General features: G+C 37.9%; 1 protein-coding gene across 3 annotated transcripts in view; it reads left to right on the top strand.

The window, feature by feature from the left end:
• Positions 1-9,834: 9,834 nt before the first annotated feature.
• RTKN2 (rhotekin 2) overlaps positions 9,835-22,596 on the top strand; it is a 113,391-nt gene continuing 100,629 nt past the window's right edge. Inside the window, exons 1-3 of one of the 3 annotated variants that reach the window (XM_027530704.1) lie at positions 9,883-10,446; positions 14,997-15,203; positions 18,580-18,776. In XM_027530704.1, coding sequence (XP_027386505.1) covers positions 15,111-15,203; positions 18,580-18,776 — 290 coding nt within the window. In that variant the 5' untranslated portion in view covers positions 9,883-10,446; positions 14,997-15,110. Of the gene's footprint in view, positions 10,447-14,996; positions 15,204-18,579; positions 18,777-22,596 lie in introns of all 3 variants that reach the window. The other 2 variants (XM_027530703.1, XM_027530705.1) reach the window with 2 other exon arrangements.

Here is a 22,596-nt window from a genome sequence, read left to right as displayed (position 1 = left end):
CAGAGTCGGACACGACTGCAGCGACTTAGCAGCAGCAGCAGCAGTTTCTTGTTGATACTATATACTTATTATACTTAAATTTCAACTAAAGAGTTTAGTGAATGTTTTACAAATGAATATTTTTTCTGTAAGTAACAAAGAAATGATTGAAGAAGTAACTCAGAGTTTCATATATAATTATTCATCACATCATCTTCATTACTATGTCAGCACCAGCCAGCATAGCACTTCACTGAAGTAGTACGGAGCCCTGCCCTCCCTGCCTGGCCATTCATAACACAACAAACGGCAAGCCAAAAACAACATTCCCATAAGACCCAGAATGTCTCTCACAAACACCTCTAGTGACCAGTTTGTGGTTGTCATTAACCAGTGCAGAACTGCTCAACATGCTCACACACTCTGCAAAGCGGTCACCGGATTCTCCTGTCTTTAGGTGCCCATAGAAAAGGGCATTTTTACAGGACTCTATGATTCATTCTTTCTAATGTGAGGATGACAATGGAAGATAGGGGTCAAGCCCTTGAAATTCAGAAAGTGGGGGTGAAGGAAAGGCAGATGGAGTTTGAAAACAAAGTTTAATCAGCTTGACTGATATTGGTAAACAAGCCATCTCAATTCTCACCTTGATATCACAAAACTGTCATATTTTCTAAGGCCAAAATAAACTTTATTTCTTCTAAAATTACCTTCGGTTTTACTTTTGTTAGTTACAACTCTTTAACTTACAATAAAATTTCAAAATCATTAAAAACTTTTTAAAGAGGTTTCATGGTTATAAAAGAAGGTGTGCATAGTTATTTAGCTACTTTAGGTGGAAATATTACCACTTCAAGCTGAAATGATCAAGTCATCCATTCACTGTTACCTGATTTAAATATATTCTTGACTTTTCATAATTTCTCTAATTTTTTTTTTTCTGGAGATTGGCATTATACAGGGGAGAATAAACCAATCCAATGGTGTTAATGATACTACTGGTATATATTTGCACATGCTTTACATTTTTCACTTTCACAAATACTGGATCCAAAAAAAAAAAAAATCCAGTGAAGCAGAGAAGGGAGAATGACTAATCCTATCACAAGTGAGAAAACTTACATTTAAAGAAGTCAAGTGACTTGGCATATAGATAGGTGGCAGGGTTAAGACTATAATGTAAATACCATCTCTTAGTCTGGTACTTGTATCTATCAAAATGGGCTGGGTAATGCTGTAGTGACAAACAATCCCCAGGTCCAGAGGCTCAAAACAACAAAGATGCATTTCTTGCTTATAATACATGTCCATCACTAGACGTCTATGGGTTCTCTAGTTCTCTCACTCTGAAACCCAGGGTATTGTACCATCCATTGTCTGTAAGGTTGCCTGTCACTGGGACACAAGGAAAGAAAATTATATCAAATCACACACTTGCTCTTAAAGCTGCTGGACAGACACTTCTGCTCACGATCCATCAGCCAAAACATGACTCTCAGGCAATTCTGACATACGCTACAATGTGGATGAAACTTGAGGACATTAAGCTATATAAAATAAGCTAACCATAAAATGATAAATAGTGTATGATTCCACTTATATGAGATACCTAGAGTAATCAAAACCATAGAGACAGACAGAAGAATGTGGTTAGCAGGGGCTAGGAGGAGAGAGAATAGGGAATATTTGCTTAATGGGCATAGAGTTTCAGTTTTGCAAGATGAAAAACAGGCAAATCTATGAGCAAGGGTACCAAACCAGAAATATTTTGTGAATGTCACTGATAATAACAGTGCCAGAAGGGCCTTTCAATGAGGTCATCAAGTTCAAAGAGCAAGCTCTATGGGTGATATATTACAGTTCCTACATCAGGAAGAAATTCACTTCATGTCTGGGTATGGCTTCTCTTGAACTATGAACTAAAAACCTATGAACTAAAAAGGCAAGTCATTTGTTCCCCAAACATCCAATACACACAGGTAAAATGTGCTCATGGTAACATCAATAACTGTTCCCTGGAGAAAAATGGGAGACACAGCAGTTACTGATATGTAGCAGGTGGGAAATCCCAGCAGGCAGATATTGTAAGGATCCTTTATCCCAAGAGGAGAGAAATGTTCCTTGATTAGACCTGAAAGGGGCTTTCCAGTCCATTTATTCTCCATGACTCTCTGTTATAACCTTTTAAAAATTCTGTCTTTCCATTTTCCTTTTTGGACACATTCAAAATGAACATCAGGGAATATGACCTTGTTGGGACATTGAGCAGCTGTTCCTGGTGGCTATATTTACAGAAGGAGAAAGAGATAATACGGTGAGTTTTTCTTAAAATCAAATATGTGCAATTTAAGATTGCTTTTTATTCTGTAATTATTTACTTCTTCTATTTTTTGCTGTTCAAATATCCTTACTTGTGGACTTCAATATAAGCAGCACAGTGGATTTTGTGAATAATATTTTGTTTCCTGAAACCATTAAACATAAATTTGCAGGAACCATAAATTTTGCATAAAACATAACTTTTATAGCATTGCTGAGATCTCCAGAAAGAAAAATCTCTAAGGGACTAAAATCAGAATAATAGTAACCAACCAAACAAAAAACCTTGAGTTGAAACCAGAGCTGTAAGCTATATGTGCACACGTGTATGTACACACACACACACACACACACTCTCACATACACAAAGGGTTTTGCTGTCAGTGGCAAGTAGAAGGACCTGTACCTGAGATCCTTATAGTAAGCCTGAGAATCTGGCCTAACTGGTCTCAGGTACCTAGAGCCTTTTGGCTCCCAGAAGAAGAAAAGACAAATCCTCTCTGGAAGAAAGTCAAGGCTAGCCGAATTTGAACACAAACTTCAGTTCTGAAATGACAGAATAGAGAGAACAGAGGAGAGGCAACTTTTGAAGAGTTAATGCTTTAATGAAGAACATAAATCAAAACTTACAGGATGAATATGTATACTTACGGAGATAAAGAAATCAACATTAGAAACATTTCCTTCAAATTGAGGAAGAAAACAAAAATGCCCGATATCACCACTTCAACACTATAATGGCCGCCTGCCTTAGCCACTGCAGTTAAGTCAGGTAAAAAGAATAACAAGAATTAGAAAAGAAAGAAACAAAATTGTTATGATTCACACTTAGTCATCTACATAGAATGCCCGCCCAAACCCATAGTTTGTTGGGAATGATAAGAGAATTTAGCATGCTGCCTGCATGCACGCTCAGTCACTTCATTTGTGTCTGTGACCTCATGGACTACAGCCTGCCAGGGTCTTCTGCCCATGGGAATCTCAGGCAAGAATACTGAAATGAGTTGCCGTGCCCTTGAGATCTTCCCAACCCAGGGACTGAACCCGTCTATCCTACGTACTCCTGTATCACAGGAGAATTCTTTACCAATTGAGCGACCAGACAAGCCCTTTAGCATGGTTGCTGCTGCTGCTGCTGCTAAGTCACTTCAGTCGTGTCCGACTCTGTGTGACCCCATAGACGGCAGCCCACCAGGCTCCCCTGTCCCTGGGATTCTCCAGGCAAGAACACTGGAGTGGGTTGCCATTTCCTTCTCCAATGCATGAAAGTGAAAAGTGAAAGGGAAGTCGCTGAGTCGTGTCCAACTCTTAGCGACCCCATGGACTACAGCCCACCAGGCTCCTCCGTCCATGGGATTTTCCAGGCAAGAGTACTGGAGTGGGGTGCCATTGCCTTTAGCATGGTAGCTGGATATAAAATCAACAGATGAAAATCAGTTTTATTTCTATACACTAACCACAAATAGAATACATATCTTTAAAGCTTTATTTCCAATATCGAGATATAGGAATCTAAAAATGGAACAAAAGATATGGAAGGCTTATGTAGAAAAAACTGTAAAACTTCAGTGAAAGACATTAAAGAAGATCTAAATTTGCAGCATATGTGATGTTCATAGATAGGAATGCCAATATCCTAAATATATCATTTCCTCTAAATTCAGTGAGATTCTAATAAAAATTCCAACAGGCTTTTTTATTTTGTCAGAACTTGAAAAGCTGATTAAAAATGTTATGTGAGCAGTATCTTGGCCACTTTTGAAAAGAAGACAATGGTGAATATTCATAAGGAGAACCATTAAAGAACCAAAGTAGGAAGAAAAAGGTTTAGCCTAACTCATGGCACTAAGGTACGTAAAGAAAAAAAGTTACCTAGAGAAGGAGCTGGGTCCATTCTGGAAACTAGAGGTCCATATGAGAGACCATGTAGGGGTGGGTGCAAAGTGGAAGAAGAATTAGAGAAATATTTGAGGAGGTGAGTTTGCAGGTGTATGTTCTCTGTTAAACATAGATGTGTTTGGGTACTATAGCGTGATGCTATTAGATATCCAAATCAGAATTTTTTAAAACATTTTTGTGTAAAACACCTAAAAAAATTTGATCCCTTACATATATTTTAAGGTGTCATCTGTTATGTTTTAGCAGACATCTAAATAGTTACAAACGATGCAATTGCTGGTGTATTGAAAAATTATAATTTAAAATTAAAACATTATATTTACTGTGTCCAATGGAACCCAAAATGCCAAAGACTCAGCCACCATTTAAATACATGAACAACTTCATCTGTAAGTTTTAGTGTTCCTCTTCCTACTTGAACTTGTATTTTTATTCCACTTCCTCCACAAAATTTTGTGCTTGTATAAAATATTTTTATGCTTAAGAGGTCTTTATTGCTCATCCTATCATGTTTCTCTGCCACAAACATACACATGTTAATTGGAATTTTAGATTTCATTGTCAAGAGTTTTCTTTTGGGTTGCATTATTAAAATTATTAGTAGTACCTAGCTGATAAAAACAAAATAAGTTGATTACAGATTATGATGAATCAATATTAAACATCAAAAGTAAAATTTTCCTGGAAATGAATCTCATGATGAGATGGATGAGCCTTTTCTTCCCTCCAGTTAGTTTATGTATCCACGGGTGAATATTAAATAATGCTAGAATGAGACAGCTTTTAATATCACGTCTACATCTGGTTTTCATTTTTATGAATGTAAGCCCTAAGCCTGTGGTTCATTGCTTACAGCAACATCAACACCAATAAATTTAATTGTCCCTTTGGCTCCCAGATGGTTTTTATACCCTGGGGCACACAATAGGAATGGGTGAATGTGATGCCCTTCTTTTGTCAAGTGGGAAAAGGTGGCTGTGAAAACGGGACCTACATGAAGCCTAGAGAGCAGGCAGGTTGTTATGTAGATCAATTTTAGGATGGAGAACATGAGTTGAAGACCATGATGATGATTCCTTTAAAAGTGCCCATGTCTTTATAAACCTTGAAAAGTCTTTGTGTGCTATAGTTTGAGGATCATTGATTAAAATCTTAAAACTAATTCCTCTGGCTGATTGCTTGCTCGGTATGGAGCCCTCCGATTTTAATGCCATTCGAATATCCTAAGGCCTCTGTGTAATATGCAGGTCCTATTAACAGTAATAACTCAAATTGCACTTAATTTCATCCCCACCTACTGACAAAACCTCTCATCCTTTGCAAATTCCACCCCCTCCTCTCACCCAAGCTTTTAAAGAATGGCTCTTAAGTGTTCACAGATAAATCCACATGGCCAGATGGCCAGATGGCCAGATGGCCAGTTCTCGTCTCTCACTGGGCACAGGCACCAATGTATTACAGCTGTACTTGTAACTTTCACATAGTATAATATGTACCGGAAATGAATTAAATGTAAATCTAATTTTGTAAGCCAAAAAATGTATTATTATTTTGGTAAGTATCTTTTAAAATACCATACATTATCACCATTATTTAACTTATATAAGAATACTGTAAATGTTGTAGCAATATTTCTTATTATGAAATGTTTGAGACATATAAAAGAATATTTAGGTAAGTTACCTACCAGGTAAACATTAAAATGTGAACCCATCACCTAACTTAAGAACTAAAGCATTAGCATTACTAAAGTGTGTTTTGATTCCATCCCATTGCCTCTCTCCCAGGGATTGTTACAGTCCTGAGCTTTGCTTCTAGCACTCTCTTATAATATAAACCTCTACCATATGTATGTATTCCTAAACAGTGTACTGTTTAGATTCTCTTAGTCTTACAGAAATTATATATTTTATATACTCCTCTTTAACTTGCTTCATTCAGTATTTCTAAGATTCAACCATGACATTACATGTATCTACGGTTTATACATTTTTATTGATATATAATATTTCATTGGGTAAATCACCACAATTTTTTTTACCCGTTCTCCTGAAATGAACTTTTGGCTTGCCTTAATATTTTTGTGATTGCAAGCAATGTTTCTGGCACATGATTGCAAAAAGTTATCTCAGGATGTACAGGCCTAAGAGTGGAATTGCTGGGCATTTGCATTTTCAACTTTACAAGATAGCTCTGAAGTTTTTTTCCAAAGTAATTTAACAAATTTACATCCCCTCTATCAGTATATAGTATCTTCTTGGTTTGTATCTTCACCAATCCTTAGTATTATCAAACTTATTATCTACCAGTCTAGTGACTATAAAATAGTACCTCCATGTACAGATTAAAACTAATGATAAAGTCGAGCAACTTTTTACACATTTTGTCATTTGGATTTACTGTCCTGTGATACGTGCCTACCATAACTTTTGATCATTTTCCAGTTGGACTTTTCTGATCTGCAGGAATTCTGTCTATATAATCTAGGTATTAATTATTTTTCAGTGGTGAATGATATATTTTGACTATATCCAACCCCATTCATATAAGCTTTTCTCATTCAGTTCTCAGTGTTCCTTGGGTCGCTCATAGGCATTGGTGTTTTCTTCCTGCCTAACAATCCCTCATGTTTGTGTTGGATAATCAGTTTACAAAGCACTCTCACAAATCTTACCTCATTTGAGTACCTCAACAACTTTTAAAAGACAAGCTGGGTATTATTATACTTGTTTTATAGATAAGGACACTGAGTAGCTTGCCCAAGGTCATAGGGCTCATAAGTCCTCAGACTCTGTGCATATTCTTCTTATGATTATATGATGCTTCAGCTGTTTGTAGATTATGGCTTATTCATTTCAGAAAATGTTGCACCTCTGCTTAGCATCTTTACTTCAGTTCCTTCTTTTTTATGTATATAATTCAAGATACAGCTCTAGTCTGTGAGGTTCATTCTAAGTTCATTACCTTCAAGGTAACAGATGAGTAAAGGAAGCACCAAGACAATGTTTTTTAATGGGGTTAAAAAAAAAAAAGAATGTTCAGGAGGATATTAGAAACCGCAAGTTACCTGTTCTGGGGCAAATCACATTTTTAAAAAATGGGTCTATTATGTAAGAGTTGAGTTCAAATTTACTATTTTTCTTTCTCTTGGCCTTTTAGAGAGTTAACAAAAGGAGTATGGTTAATAAAGAGAAGAAAAATATACTTTAATATTTATTAGTATTATCTAAATTGGCTGTCCATTTATGCCAAACTGATTTTCTGTTAATTAATTATTAAGTATTTGTTATATTAGCTATAACTGATACTTATATTAAATGTTGAACTTGCAATGGGAAGTGACATTGATAGGACAGTAATTCCATCACTCCATCTCCGGCTGAAGCTCCTATGCCTGGGCAGTTCGGTGAGACTCTACCTACTGTGGGAACCCAAGGAGGGTGGGCTGTTAGCTGTCAAATGAGAGACCCCCCCAAGTGTTACCTCTCAAACATCTGAGATGGCGAAAGGTAGCACTTCTTACTTTCTAGGAGTTTTAAAATTCATTCATTCATTCACCCTCAAGCTGACCAAACTACTTCATGTGATATCTTTAATTTTTTGGTTTTCATGGATTATTCAATTTTCATGTACATCGCATACACCAGAGAAAACTATGTTTGAGGAAATTAGCAGCAATACCAAAGGACCTGAGTATAACTAAGGAAATAGCATTCCTACTTTGAGCTATTTTAATCACTGTATAATAGTTGTATCTTAAGCACTTCCTGAGCACATCCCTTGATGAATAATAAAGAGACAGAACCTCATTGTATCTTCTCCAAAAAGAATAGTTTTAATAGCAACTGTCTGTTCTACAGATAATTAATAAATATGACCTTTCCTAGGTCTCTTTTTCCTAGTATATCTCCAATTATATATCTGGTATTTACTCATCAAATATTCCTACCTCAGTGTCCAATTTAAAACTGGTTGGCTTGCTATTTTATTTTTGATCAGTGGCATTTTGGCCACTATAAAAAAGGTACTGAGCATCACTGTTAGTACTAGGGTTTTTATTTTTCTTGGCTTTTTCGTTTTTGGCACATGTGAATTTTGTTTTGTTAGAGACTTTTCTTGGTCTCTGATGATGGATTTAAAATTAATGGAACATCTGGTTTTGGTGTGGGGATTATGTTATGACTGATGTATATTGGTTACTCATATATATATATATATATATCTTTGATCTTTGCAAGGGGAAAACTACAAGAAATGAGTTTTATGCAATATATTTAAATATGTTCAGGGTAAACAATTTTTCAACTTTGGGTGAAAATACTTGCAACAGTTTAAGGTGACTGTATTTTACCTTAGGACAACTGTTGCATGCTAATTTGTGTGTGTGTGTAAACACTTCAAAACTGAGTTAAAAGATGCAAATTTAAAATTGGTTGCATGTCTAATGTGCTCCAGGTTCAGTAAATAAGCAATTATTTAAAAGACAAACCAAAACAAAAAACAATTGGCTGGCTTGGTCCTGTTTCCATGAAGTGATGGTTTCTCTAATTATTTTGATCGAGAGCTGTGTGTGATATATGAAAAATAATATACGGCTGATATGAGCATCCAATATTTCTGGGTCAGGTACTATACTAGGCTCATGAGGCTCACTTTGAGTAGGGGATAATTATACCACAAAGTGGTAAGTATAAGAGAGAGGTGTGCACTCAGAGAAGGGTACCTAATGACTCTGGAATGCAGATCTGTATTTGGAAAAAATGAGTTGAACTCTGTATCAGTAGCTTTGAGCTCTATGTATTTTATGGTTTTGTATAAGGATGTAGGTCATCATCCCTAATGACTCATACATTCCTAATGTAAGGGGAGGGCCATTCCTAGATGGGCAGCTTCTAGAATCACTGGTCCGGGGCCTCAAAGAGGCAAATTACCCTTATGAGAGAAAGGGCATCCTTTATATTTTCACAAGATCATCTTCAGACTAACTGGTTTAAAAAAGCCTTGTGGATGTGACCACATAATTTTATATCCACTCTAACTAGGCCAAGCCAAGATCCGTGGAATATTGATTGGGACAACAGACACAAACAAGGACTGTCTCAGGCAAACAAAAAATGTTGAATGTTTCATTTTACTTATGGAATGAAAAGTGCCCTAGGCCTGTAAGAGATGAGGGTGGGAAGGTTGTTTTGATAGATTCTTCCCTTAGGAGAAAAAACATGTTAGAAGCCAAAGAAGCTTCTGTTGCTTTTTCAAGAGGACAGTGGGGTTTTAAAGAACTTACAAAGGCCTGAAATCTTTGGCACTTCAATTTTGACTTTTAAAGATTCCATATTTTGGCATTATAATTAATTCCCAATAATTAATCTCCCAATATAATTAAAAGGGTCTTTATATTGGTCTTTAGGGACAGCAAGAAATCAGAGTCTGGGGAAATAATACCTCATTCTGTTGTCACTTTGGATGTTGGTGGGGAAAGAGTAATGAAAGGGTTTTTTCCAAGAAAGAACAGACTACTTAGCAGCGGGGAGGGGCATCTGGAATTACAAAGAAACATTGGGGACAAAAGAAAAAGGCTTGTGAAATGCCTGTCACGACGTCTCACCAGCCTGATTAATAAGGCCGTGGTTTCTAAGTGACCTCGGGTGACAATCTGCGTTGTTTGAGAGAGTGATCGCTGAGGGTAGTGTCACTTGGTTTTCTGGAATTGAGGTTGTCTGTGGGAGTCCAAGGACTGCAGCGCTGGGTCAGCTGACCCTGAGAGCTCTGGCGGGCCTTGGGTGAGATGCAGGCCGAAGGGTCCGCGCGCAAAAGGCTTGCCTCGAAGACCACCAGCCTAAACCAGGCTTCCCGTCAGGTGCGTTCAGTGGGCTTTGCTTTCCCCACGACCCCGCCCACTCCTGTCCCAGGCCCGCCCACACCGCAACCTCTCCCTTAAGTGGGCCAGCTGTTCCCTACTTCCCAGCCGGCGCCGGGAACTCGGGTCTCGGCAAACTCGAGACACGGGCTGCGCGGGGTACCCTCTGCGCGTGCGCGCACGGCGGCTCTCAGCCCCCTCGCCCCCTCCCCTGCGCTGGGACTTGGTACAGACGTGGCGGCGGTTGGCGTCCTCCGCGGCTCCAGCCAGGGGCGGGCTTTTCAAACCTTAGCTTCGGAGTTGTGCCGGCGGCCCTAGCTGTGACGCTGGAGATGGAGCGGCACCTCCTGAGGGGACACGAACTCCGCGCGGCGGGGCCTGCGGCCCAGCAGGTGAGTGAGGGAGGGGCCCGGCTTCAGGTCCTCAAGAGGTAGTTCTGTCTGGAGGATGCGAAAAGCCCCAGTCCGCGTCTCTATTCAGCCGAGGTCAGAAACAAAAGGAAAAAGTAGGCGACTGCACTTTGGGGGCCCTAGTGGACCTTGGAGATCTCCCTATTCCCACCTCCCCACCCTCGCCCCCAGTTTCTTAGGAAACTGGCCTGGAAGCGGGAAGCGACTTTTGGACGCGCCTGCCCCTCACCCCTCCTCCCAGGATTGGGACCTTGTCTTTTTGCAAGTGTGGCTGACTCGGGGGACTGGGAGCCCCAGGATTTTCCGGAAGCCCACCCGAGGCCAGTGGAGAACAGTTTGCTTGTTACTAGATTTGATGTAAAGCATAGTTACTGTAGATGCTGTGGGGCGGGATGGAGAAGCAAACTGGAACATCTGAACTTGAGAAACAGTTGGTCTGCTAGTGGATTCTTTTATTATTTCTTGGCATTTATTGAAAGATTATACTTTCCACTCTCAACCTTTAAAGAATACTTAAAAGATGGGGCTTGAAAGAAAACTCTGCCTTTGAATGGGATATCCACTTCCAATTTAATCTCCAGTTTTACCTACTTCTGAAGTAGGTTAAACCATATGAAATTCCCAGTTTTGTAGATCAGAATTGGTAGAATATTAGCAATTTCGTATGGTCCAACCTATTATCTTTGCTTAGAAACCGATTTTCTTTTCTGGAAATCTTAGAATCCTCAGCAGATACAAAATTATTAGGAAGTGTTCATAATGGTGTGAAAACTAAAGCATGACATTTAGTCTTTCTGCAGAGAGTGCAGTAGCTTTATCGGTAATTTATACTGCTTTATGGCAGCATTTAAAAAGTTTCTAACATTTCGATGCAGTGTTTCTTTTTCTATCTCGTTGTGTACCTTTTTTAAACTGTAAATTTGGTATCCAGCTGGGTCGCTCACTGCTTAAAAGCCAATAAAGAGGCAAGGTTGGTGGAAAGGAAAGTTTACTTCATTTTGGAGGCCAACAAAGAGTTGGGGAGGGCAGTTGTTGTTCTTTAGTCCCTCAGTCCTTCCACTCTTTTGTGACACTATGGGCTGTAGCCCACCAGGCTCCTCCATCCATGGGATTTCTCAGGCAGGAATACTAGAGCGGTATCCACTCTAGTATTTCCTTCTTCAGGGGATCTTCCTGACCCAGGGATCAAACCTGTGTCTCCTGCAATGGAAGGCAGATTCTTTACCTCTGAGCCACCAGAGAAGCCCTGGGGGAGGGCAGACTCGTATCCAAAGGCTGACTTCACCCCAGTGACAAGTGGCCAAAAGCTTTTATAGGCAGAGGGAGGGGGCTGCATGCAGAAATAGCACAGTCAGCTTTGACAGTCATCTTGAAATTGTCATTGGTAGTCTGACCAGTGGCATCTTGATTGTTTTAAATAGTTAAGCTTCACTTCCAGGGTAGGTTTGTTCTCATTTCTTTGAGACCAGTTTTTGGAGTTATGGCGGCTTCTGTAATGGCTACTGTCTGGTCTTGTATTGACAGCTTGTTCTGCCTGGTTGGGGTTTCAGTATCCATAAGACAGCTCATGGGATATGGCTTAGAATATTATCTATAGCCCTTGAGAAGGAACTAAATGGCATTGACTTTCCTTACTAACTAAATTATTGATATTATTGTTTTGTCCTGTTTTCAAGCTTTTCTTTGCTTCTGTATTTTCTTACTTCTCTGATTAAACTTATTGTTAAGCTAAAGATGTTTCACAGGCAAAAAAGGCAAGCTGAGGACGTGGGGGGCAGGGACCTTAAGGGTCCTGCTCTGTTTCACTTCGATCGTACTAATTATTTTTTAAAATTTGATTTCTAGTGAATTGGTGGTATCTTGAGGCTCTTGCATTTATCACATAGGTGTTGGTGGGGCTGATCAGGCGTACTTATTGAGTTGTGTGTAGCAGCAGTATTTTGGAATGGTACAAAAGAGATGAGAATAAGGTCATTAAAGAAGTTTTATGTGGAATGACAAGAAATACTTAAATATACATAAAGGTGAGATTATTTACATGTAGGAAAGTACAATACTTAATGATTTCATAGGTAGCAACAAATTAAGATAATTGAGTTGTGGAATTCCTTCTGTTTGGATCATGGAGAAAAATTGCAAATAGTAATAGGCTGTAATCTAACAGGAATATTGAGGGTCAGTAAAAAAATTTTATACTTGACTAACACTGAATTTTTATATTTCCTTTGATATTAATGAACCTGCCATAAGATAGGCCCAAAGATTCTGAGATCATCACTCACTAGTATAACTTCTCTACTTGAACATTAGAGTTATCTGTCACTACTCACAGCATAGAATATTGTCTTTGAAGTCTGATTAAGGTAAAATCCAATTCTGCTTGTTGTGGAACCTTGCATAAGTTAGCTGTCTTTTCTAAGTTGCAGTTTCTGCAGTTGCGGAATGGGAAAATTGCTTATTCTAGAGAGTTGTTGGAATTTGAGAACCTCTTTAAAGTACTTAATGGACTTCCCTTGTGGCTCAGATGGTAAAAGTGTCTGCCTACAATGCAGGAGACCCCAGTTCGATCCCTGGGTCAGGAATATCCTCCTGGAGAAGGAAATGGCAACCCACTCCAGTACTCTTGCCTGGAAAATTCCATGGACGGATGGAGGAGCCTGGTAGGCTACACTCCATGGGGTCGCAAAGAGTTGGACACGACTGAGCGACTCCACTTAACAGTACCTAGCACTCATCCATGCTTGAAAGATGACTGGTTTTGTTACTACCTTTGTCCCATTTATCCGAATACTTGGAACAGCCACCTACCTTTTCTTATAAATGTTTAAGCTTTTGCAGTCTTTATAAAAATTAAAATTCAAGGCATACTTTCTCATTGCAGAAAAGTAATCATAGAAAAATGAATTTATGAACTCTTCCTCTAGTTCCATTCCCCAGAATGAGCATTGTTAACAATTTCCAGACTTTTCTCTGTACATAAACAATTCTTAAAATACACACAGTTTCTTTTGGAAACAATGTATCTGTATATGCCATTTTGGAGTCTTTTTCATTGTAGTCTCTCGGTTAACATGGTTTAACTATATGCATTAGGTGGGTGTAGGTTCTATCTGGATTCATGCAGTTTTGTTTTTTTTTTACCAGCTGCCAGCTTCGTTTTTCTTTTTCTTTTTTTTAGTCAGTGCTTGATTCCACCGCTCTGGCATTTTCTTTGTTCTTCCTTTGTGTGCCATTCTAGCTCTTAAAATTTAGTATATTTCTGTTTCCTACATTATCTAAGTTTCCACATTTAAGTCATCAATTTCCTTCTTAGCCTTGCTGTAGCCGGTTAGTCTTATCAACCTAACGGTAAATACCTACGAGATAAGGCTTCTGTTTGACTCGATAGCAAGCCCTTATTTAGAGACATGCTTTTGTCATGTGTCCTAGTCGGTCTTGACTCTGCCAATATGATTTTAGTTGCCTACTCTTCCTCTCTGAGGTCAGTAAGCATCACCATCGAATGCTTATGTCATTACACAATCACTGTTCTCACTGTGGTTGGCACTAGACATCACTCCTAGCCTTGGAGCGCTTTGTACCCCTTCTTAACTAAAACCAAGTCCTTTGACTCCATGAAGCTTTTCTTGGTTAGAGTAGTTTCCTTGACCAGAGATGTTTTCTCTGTATATAAAGCATAGATGTGTACTGTACATTCTAGTCTGGTAGTGGTGGTTTAGTCGCTAAGTCATGTCCGACTCTTGTAATCCCATGGGCTATAGCCCACCAGGCTCCCCTGTCCATGGGATTTCCCAGGCCAGAATACTGGAGTGCGTTGACATTTCCTTCTCCAGGGGATCTTCTTGACCCAGAGATCATATAGTATATACTACAGTAAGAGAACTTGCATGAAGAACACAAAACTGGTCCTTTTGTTTCTCCATGAATACATTAAAAACAGAAGCTAACACAACATTTTAAATGAACTATGCTATGCTATGCTAAGTCACTTCAGTCGTGTCCAACTCTGTGTGACCCCATAGACGGCAGCCCACCAGGCTCCCTCGTCCCTGGGATTCTCCAGAAAAAAAAAAATACACTTAATTTATCCCACTTGTATCAGCCCTCCAAGATCCACATCCACTCACTGTAGAGTAAGGGAGGTGAGGTCACAGTTCACTATGTATGTTAATTTGGCTGGGTTAGGGATCAGCAAACCACTTCTGTAAAGGGACACATGGTAAATATTTTCAGCTTTGTGGGCCACGTAGTCTCTCTTGAAATTATTCAGTTCTGCCTTTGCAGTTTGAAAGTAGCCATAGACAATAGAAATGGGCGTGACTGTGCGCCAGTACAACTTTATTTACAAAAACAGGCACTAGGTTAACTATAGTTAGCGTCCCCCCCCGCCCCCGCTCTAAAGGATGTGTGTGCTCAGTAACTCAGTTGTGACTCTTTGCGACCCCATGGACTGTATGTAGTCCTCCAAGCTCCTCTGTCCATGGGATTTTCCAGGCAAGAATACTGAAATGGTTTGCCATTTCTTTTTCCAGGTGATCTTCCTGACCCGGGGGGTCGAACTTGCGTTTCCTGCATTGGCAGGCAGTTTATCACTGAGCCACTGGGAAGTCTGATCTAAAGGATCAGTTCAGTTCAGTCGCTCAGTCATGTCCGACTCTGAGACCTCATGGACTGCAGCATGCCAGACTTCCCTGTCCATCACCCAACTCCCGAAGCTTGGTCAAACTCGTGTCCATCGAGTCGGTGATGCCATCCAGCTATCTCATCCTCTGTTGTCCCTTTCTCCTCCCACCTTCAATCTTTCCAGGCATTAGGGTCTTTTCCAATGAGTTGTCCTTCACATTAGAATTCTAATATCTGCCAGCTATATCTCATTTCTTTAATGAACTTTTAATCCTACAAATACTGTAAAATTTTTTTAAGCCCTGACTGTACATTTCCTTTCTCCACTCTATCCCAAGCCTCTCCAGTTTTATGAAGTCTTGATCAATAATTGATGAAGAGAGACAATCTTCATTTACAGGATAGAAACCTTAGAAACCAATTGCTTAGTGTTTTTGTGGCCACCTGCTGGTTCCTTAAGGTTTCTGCAATTTCCCAGATTGCTGGGGAATATCAAACAGTCCAGCGCTGGTTCTCTACCTGAACTGTGCACTGAGTCACCAAAGGAATTTTAAAAAACAAAAAATGTGCAGGTTCCACTTCCAAAAATCCTAATTGTTTGTTTTTCTTTGCCTGAGGTGATTCTAATGTGTAGGCAGCTTTAAGAATGACTGTGCTAGTTCAACTGGCTGCCTCATTCTACTGTTTAAAAAGCAAACTTGAATTTAATGGCACCAGATGGTACTTGTTTATATTTGAGTTGTGGGGTAGTTTTTCATCCCAGTTTCAAGTTGCTCTGTAAGTGCGCTCTCCAATACTAACCTGCCTGCCAGAGTTTATTTCTATAGACATGTGGGTCACACAGATAACTCTTATAATTAATTACTAATTACATTAAAAAGGAATTTACTTTGGGACTCACAAGTCATAAAAAGATGAGATGGAGTTGTTGAAATTCAGTCACGTGTAAAGAAGGAAAAGTAGCAAATGACTACATTTATATAGTACATCAGTTTTGAGTTATGCTACAAAAGAAGGTTTTTATACAGTGATTACATGATGTAATTACAGAACATAATTAAACAAGTCTGTTTCTGCATGTGAATAGTACATTTGCTGGATTTGGATAGTCAAGTTAAATCATCTGCAGTTTTTCTTTTCGAGTAATCTTCATATGCAAAGTACATCATGAGAAACGCTGGGCTGGAAGAAGCACAAGCTGGAATCAAGATTGCCGGGAGAAATATCGATAACCTCAGATATGCAGATGATACCACCCTCATGGCAGAAAGTGAAGAGAAACTAAAAAGCCTCTTGATGAAAGTGAAAGAGGAGAGTTAAAAAGTTGGCTTAAAGCTCAACATTTAGAAAACTAAAATCATGGCATCTGGTCCCATTACTTCATGGCAAATAGATGGGGAAACAGTGGAAACAGTGTCAGACTTTACTTTTTTGGGCTCCAAAATCACTGCAGATGGTGATTGCAGCCATGAAATTAAAAGACGCTTACTCCTTGGAAGGAAACTTATGAGCAACCTAGACAGCATATTCAAAAGCAGAGATACTACTTTACCAACAAAGGTCCGTCTAGTCAAGGCTATGGGTTTTCCAGTGGTCATGTATGGATGTGAGAGTTGGACTATAAAGAAAGCTGAGTGCTGAAGAATTGATGGGTTGAACTGTGGTGTTGGAGAAGACTCTTGAGAGTCCCTTGGACTGCAGGGAGATCCAACCAGTCCATTCTAAAGGAGATCAGTCTTTTAGAAAGTTTTTCCTTGGTTAATTCAGTATCAGCAGTTAACATTGGAAGGACTGATGCTAAAGCTGAAACTCCAATACTTTGGCCACCTCATGTGAAGAGTTGACTCATTGGAAAAGACCTTGATGCTGGGAGGGATTGGGGGCAGAAGGAGAAGGGGGGACCACAGAGGATGAGATGGCTGGACGGCATCACTGACTCTATGGACATGAGTTTGGGTAAACTCCAGGAGTTGGTGCGTGCTGCGATTCATGGGGTCGCAAGGAGTTGGACATGACTGAGTGACTGAACTGAACTGAATCTTCATAGACTATTGCTCTAACTTTTCTGCTTTTTAAAAAGATTGTCTTTTCAGTATCTGAAACTTCTGTTATTAGATTCATTCATATTTTTGATACAGATTTTATTTCATTTAAAAGGTAAATTATAGCATTCTTTTTTTTTAACCACAGAAACCAGGGCGATCTGTTTTTAGAAGTAGACATACTGAAGCATTAACACATGTTTGTAGGATAGTAAAAAGTAACAACTTAGCAACTAAACAACAAAATAACAAAGAGTATCTAGCGATTTATAATTTTTTTTAAAGTCACTGAATTAAATCAGAAGAGTACATATCAATTTATAGAATTTTGATGTTATATCTGAAACTTGCTTTTAGAGCCAGGATGTTATAAGATCATTGTACAGAATGAAAGAAAGACTTTCAGAACTAAAATAATTTAGTAGTTTCATGGTGACTGTTAAAACTAAAATAAATGTATACAAAACTATGTTCTAAATCTCTGGTCCAGGAAGCTAAAGCTCCTGACATTTTCTTAGCACGGTGCTTTCATTCTCTTGCTTCTGAGATTTTATTTACATTGCTTACTCTAACAAATAGCCTGTTAACCTCTCTGCTGCTAAACCTTAGTTCCTTTGTTCAGCATCTGTTCTTTTAGAAAGTTTTTCCTTGGTTAATTCAGTATCATCAGTTAACATCTTGCCATTTCACAGTGCAACTTACATGAAACATATATATGCTATACTTTTCACCTTGGTTATTATATTTTTGTGTTAGTTTCCTGAGGTTGCCATAACAAGGTACGAAAATTGAATGGCTTAAAACAATAGAAATTTTTTCTGTCGTAGTTCTGGAGTCCAGAAGTATCTGCAGGGTTATGTTCCTGCTGAAGGGACTAGAGAAGAATCTGTCATTGCCTTTTCCAGCTTCTGATGGTTGCTGGCAATATTGGTGTTCCTTGGCTTGTAGACTCATTACTGCAGTCTTTACCTGCATCTTCACATCGAGTTCTCTGTGTGTTCCTCTGTTTCTCCGTCTGACTTTGCTATGAGGCCAATAGTTATTGGATTTAGGGCCAAAATGAACCTAGTATGACCTCATCTTAACTAATTATATCTGCAAAACTGTCCAGATAAGGTCCCATTCTGAGGTTCTGGGAGGACGAGAATGTTTGGGGGGCACTATTCAACCTTGTACAATTACAGTAAAAATATGTAGTATTTCTCACTTTTGTTTCTGTTCTGTTTTTCTAGTAGATTATAAAGGCTCCCTAATAAAGCAAGAAATTAAGATTTTGCAGAGCGTATTTAACAATTTTTATACTATCACATATTAAACTTTATTACTTTCCTGATATGTTATAAAATTATAATACTAGATAGTACGTTTCATTTTTTAGGAATATAAAGAAATATTATTCTGTGTTTTGCTGCCTTTTAAAATGCTTTTTTCCCCCTCTCTCTTTTCTAAGAACTGCAGCATTCAAGAAAAAATGGATTTGGAAATTCGAATACGAGAAGGAATATGGAAACTCCTTTCTTTGAGCACTCAAAAAGGCCAGATTTTGCAGGCAGTTAAGAATCTCATGGTGTGCAATGCTCGAATAATGGCTTACACATTGGAGCTGCAGAAGTTAGAAGAGCAGATTGCAAATCAAGCTGGAAAATGGTTAGTGGCATTGTTTACCTTTGGTTTTTAATGTACTTAAATATTTACATTAAAAACACTGTGTGATTCAACCTTAAATTTAATCTAAATGTCAAATCACCAAAGCTTTTAAAAAATATACTGAAGTAGCCTCTAGTATCATAAATGTTTTGACAGTAGGGCTCAGAGTAAACGTACTATTAAGGCAGCAGTTTTTACTGGGCAGTTTTATTGTTTTCATTACTTTAAGGTTGTAAAATGAAGTGGTTAAGAAGCAAGGAGTGAGGAAATATTTTGAGAAGGATCAAGATTGATACTAGAGTATTAATGTGTACAAATGTAAATTTTTAAAAGCTAATTACTTAAACTGTTAAAAAGGTACTATCTGAGAGAAAGGGAAACTTAGGTATAGAAGTTGAAATGAGTGGGCAACAAAATTAAAGCTATGAATAGAATTAAAGATATCAACGGGAGGGAACTTAAAAATCAGCACGCACATTCCTTTTGTATGGTGAGTGTAAGTTCTAGTGAAGCAAGTCACTCAACTCATATTTTAACTAGTGACAGAAGCTAATGAGAGGTTACTTATGATTTGCTAAGTAACTCCTGGTCCTTGTTCTCTCTGTCGATTTGTGCTGCCTTTTACAGTGCCAGGTTTTATTTGGACCTTAGAATTGACTCAGTGACTAGATACTGGCTTCCTTTATCATATAAATGGTTTTACATTATCCATGGTTAATCATTGTTAAAGCTATAGCACTAGTTAAAAGTTTCTTTTTAGACATTAGTGGCCATTGATTTGGATGTTCACAGTACTCCTCCATGAAATTCTTGAAAAGTAAGGTAAAGTCACACATCAGAGAAAGTTTCTGTAAAAATAGAATATTGATGAAATCATATAATAAACACTTGTGTACAAAGTGGCTAGTATTTATTAGCTTTATTCCCTTGGGATAGCTGTTTAATCTCTGTTTAATTTCTGTAGTAAAGAAAAATTTCTTTTCTACAGTTGACATAATATTTACATTTTGAAAATTAAGATATATATTAAAAACCTAAAAACACCTTTTATATAATTAGTATTCATAATATGTCAAATAATTTTCACTATTATTTATCCCTGGCATTATAAAATGAAGTTATTCCAGTATCATAATGTAGGAAAATATTTTTCAGATACCCATAATAAGTCAGTGCTTCCCAAATGGGCCAAATATATTACTTAGAGTACATGATTATGTGTCAGAAGACAGGCAAAGCCAAAGAAAAACTATGGCATATCTTTTTGTAGCATGAATTTTTAAGATAAAGTGTAAGAAATTTAGAAGTGTGGCTTAGTTTTATATTATGCTACTCACGGGGGTATATATTGCTTCTCCTAGCAATATTTTGTCAAGGAGGATTTATAACAATATTTTGTTTAGGAGGATTGTTTAAGTGGGAAAGTTTGAGAAGCACTGGATTTTAAGTATAGGCATGCTCAGTTGTGTCCGACTCTTTGGGACCCTATGGACTGTAGCCTGCCAGGCTCCTCTGTCCATGGGATTTTCCAGGCAAGAATACTGGAGTGGGTTGCTATTTCCTGCTCCACAGGATCTTCCCGACCTAGGGATTCAACCTGTGGCTCTCACATCTTCTTTACCACTGGGCCACCTGGGAAGCTGGTTTAAGTATACAATGTGGGACTAAACACTCAGTATTTGTCATCACTCACAATTACATAGAATGTTCTCTGGGAATCACATCTGCCCTTCATATTTATGTTCTTAAATATTTACGATGATTTGTGAACTGGCCATTTTATTAATTTGACAGTACAGCTTTCCTGAAGTTGCTGATTTGTAAAAATGTTAAATTGTCTTAATCCCTGTTGGATTTATATAACAAAGATAAGAAAAAATATCTGGAACTCTCACCTGAAAATGTGTACAACCTTCAGTTTCTTTACTTATTATCTTTGATAAAAATAGCTTTGATGGTATATTTCTTTTATATTTCAACATTTATATTTGTTTATCACTCATATAGAAACATTGCATCTGTTAATTATTATTTCTTTAAAAATCTGAATATTCTGTATGAATTATTTTGTTTACAACTTCTTTTTGTTATGTGCACATATAACCCGAGGTCACTGATCAAATGTACCTGAAAATTACAGTACTCACTTTCTTATTACATAAAAGAGCCTAAAGATAAAAAAGAATCCCATGATAGTTTTTTTTTTAGTTCCTTCAAGAAAGTTATGTAAATTATGGCATTTGATTAATCACTCCAGTATTTATCAAATATCTACTACTTGTAGAACATTTACTAAATATTGTGCTAGTGAATTCAAATTCAAAGAACAGAATTTGTCAAAGTGTGAGTATATTTGTATATTCAGCAGTCAAATACTTTACCTTCAGAGACTCAGCAGTCTGTACCTTTCTTCGTTTTGGTGGTCTTCAAGGTAGAAAAGTATTCCAGTTTTACTTTGCTGCCAGAACTTAAATAGCACTTTAATGAGCCTACTGCCTAACACTAGTCTACCTTCTCTAAAATTTTATGATAAAATGTCAAAAAATTAATGGACTACATCTAGAGTTTTTCAAAGAAGAGTTAAATCACTATAAAATGGTATAGTTAAGGAAGGTCTAATGGAAGAATTGGATAGATAGAGTTTGGTTTGTTGAGTAGGAGGAAAGCAGGATTCTAAGAAAGAAAATCTCAAAAGTTTGGGATGAAAGATGAGCATGAATTATTCAATTGCAGTGAAAAGATGTGTTTGGATGAAGCTGAAGATCAAGCCAAAGTGGGAAAGGATGTGGATAGCAAAGAGTCAAGAAAGTTTACAATGATAGAAATTTAATTGTTATTTCCTGATAGTCTTTCTAGCTGGCATATTCTGTGCCAGGGCGTTTATAAATACCACATCACAAGCTGAGAAAGGTATAAACTACTTTATTGAAGATTTGGGATAGGGACTTAGAAATACTAAGCAACTGTTTCAAAGGGCACCCAGTAGTGTCTCTCTGTTTGGGATGTGAACCCAAATGACTTAAATGCCAGAGAAAACTTCACCCTCCCCAAAGAAGCCATGTACTCTGTACTACCCCAAGCTACTCTAGTAAGTTATTTGAAGGCTTTATGTTTAGTTCATTGTTTGCTTATCTTTTATCATTTTATTTTCAACAAGAAAGAGGTATGATAAAATGGGTTTTTGGGAAGGTTATCTGGCAGACTATTGAAAATGATGGTGAGACAAAATAATGAAATAATCAATTTTTAAGGAAAATATTTAAGAACAAAGAGTTGGATACGACTGAGCAACTGAACAACAAATTTAAGGACAGATGAAGTGATCAAATAAGTAACTTTTGATGAGAGTTTTATAAAAACTAATACATGAGTTTTGGATTTTTTTGATATTCACGCGAGGTGCTCTCTACACAGAAACAAGCATTCTGCAAACAGTTTCAGTTATTTCTTAATTTATTAGGAATTGTCTTATAAGTAAACAAATAGTCTTGCTTCATTTTACAGTCTGGTTAACTGAGGTTTCAAGAAACAAGCCCTGATGCTCCAAGACATGCATTCTATACAATGGCTTAACGTCTGTATATGGGGAACAGTGCTAGTTTGGTACCGTTCTTGGGAGAACTGAGAAAATAGTAGTCATTTTCCGGTTTAGTTGAGGAACCCTACTTGATAAATCTGTGATATAGTCATATCATTAGCTCTTTTTTTAACCACCTGGGAATATTGATAATGGGTTAAATGTTGCCTTACTATAATATTCTAATAATGTAACAGAAGCCTTGTTCTCTTTAACTTCTGGTATATTATCCATTTTTTACAT

This window comes from Bos indicus x Bos taurus, chromosome 28 (genome assembly GCF_003369695.1).
Source record: "Bos indicus x Bos taurus breed Angus x Brahman F1 hybrid chromosome 28, Bos_hybrid_MaternalHap_v2.0, whole genome shotgun sequence".
In the NCBI taxonomy this organism is placed as follows: domain Eukaryota; kingdom Metazoa; phylum Chordata; class Mammalia; order Artiodactyla; family Bovidae; genus Bos; species Bos indicus x Bos taurus.
The sequence above is the reverse complement of the archived record's forward strand: the minus strand, read 5'-3'. Positions and strand labels throughout refer to the sequence as shown.